The 436-nt window shown below is 70.2% G+C and overlaps 1 protein-coding gene across 1 annotated transcript in view; it reads left to right on the top strand.

Moving 5' to 3' along the window:
• The window catches only part of DHX34 (DExH-box helicase 34), a gene marked incomplete at its 5' end in the record, with an annotated part of 5,810 nt that overhangs the window by 4,296 nt on the left and 1,078 nt on the right, over window positions 1–436 (top strand). The window contains 3 exon segments of the mRNA XM_025213033.1: window positions 9–125; window positions 376–434; window position 436. The exon segment at window position 436 is cut by the window's right edge and continues 108 nt beyond it. Of these exon segments, the coding sequence (XP_025068818.1) occupies window positions 9–125; window positions 376–434; window position 436 (177 nt within the window).

Below are 436 nucleotides of genomic sequence, written 5' to 3'. Positions count from 1 at the left end.
GCGCCGCCTGGGAACGGCTGCGGAACCAGCAGCTGGAGGGCAGGGCTGGGGTGCCGGAGCCGGGGCCGGACGCCCGGGAGGTGACAGCGCTGACCCAAGGGCTGCTGGAATTCATGCAGTCAGAGGTAAGCGAATCCTCCCCTCCTAGCCCAGCTCAGCACCGCGTCCCACCCTACCTGCCAGCTCTCTAGGCTGCTCTGGGAGCTGGAGCAGGGGGCTGGAAGGGGCTGAGCCTGCCTCCCCATGGCTCTGCTGGCCCACAGCTCGCTCCCCAACATGGGATGTGGTCCCAGCTCCCCTGCTGCTCCCCTGCCTGGGGGGTGGCACAGGAGGGGGACCCCTTCCCCGCCCTGACCCCCTTCCCCGCCCCCCCAGGTGCAATACAGCCTGCACCGGCTCTCGGGACTGGAGAAGCAGAGCCTGTACGTGGGCCCCC

The sequence above is a fragment of the Alligator sinensis genome, unplaced genomic scaffold (genome assembly GCF_000455745.1).
Source record: "Alligator sinensis unplaced genomic scaffold, ASM45574v1 scaffold1667_1, whole genome shotgun sequence".
NCBI classification, from domain to species: Eukaryota; Metazoa; Chordata; order Crocodylia; family Alligatoridae; genus Alligator; species Alligator sinensis.
This window is presented reverse-complemented; position numbering and strand designations above follow the sequence as displayed.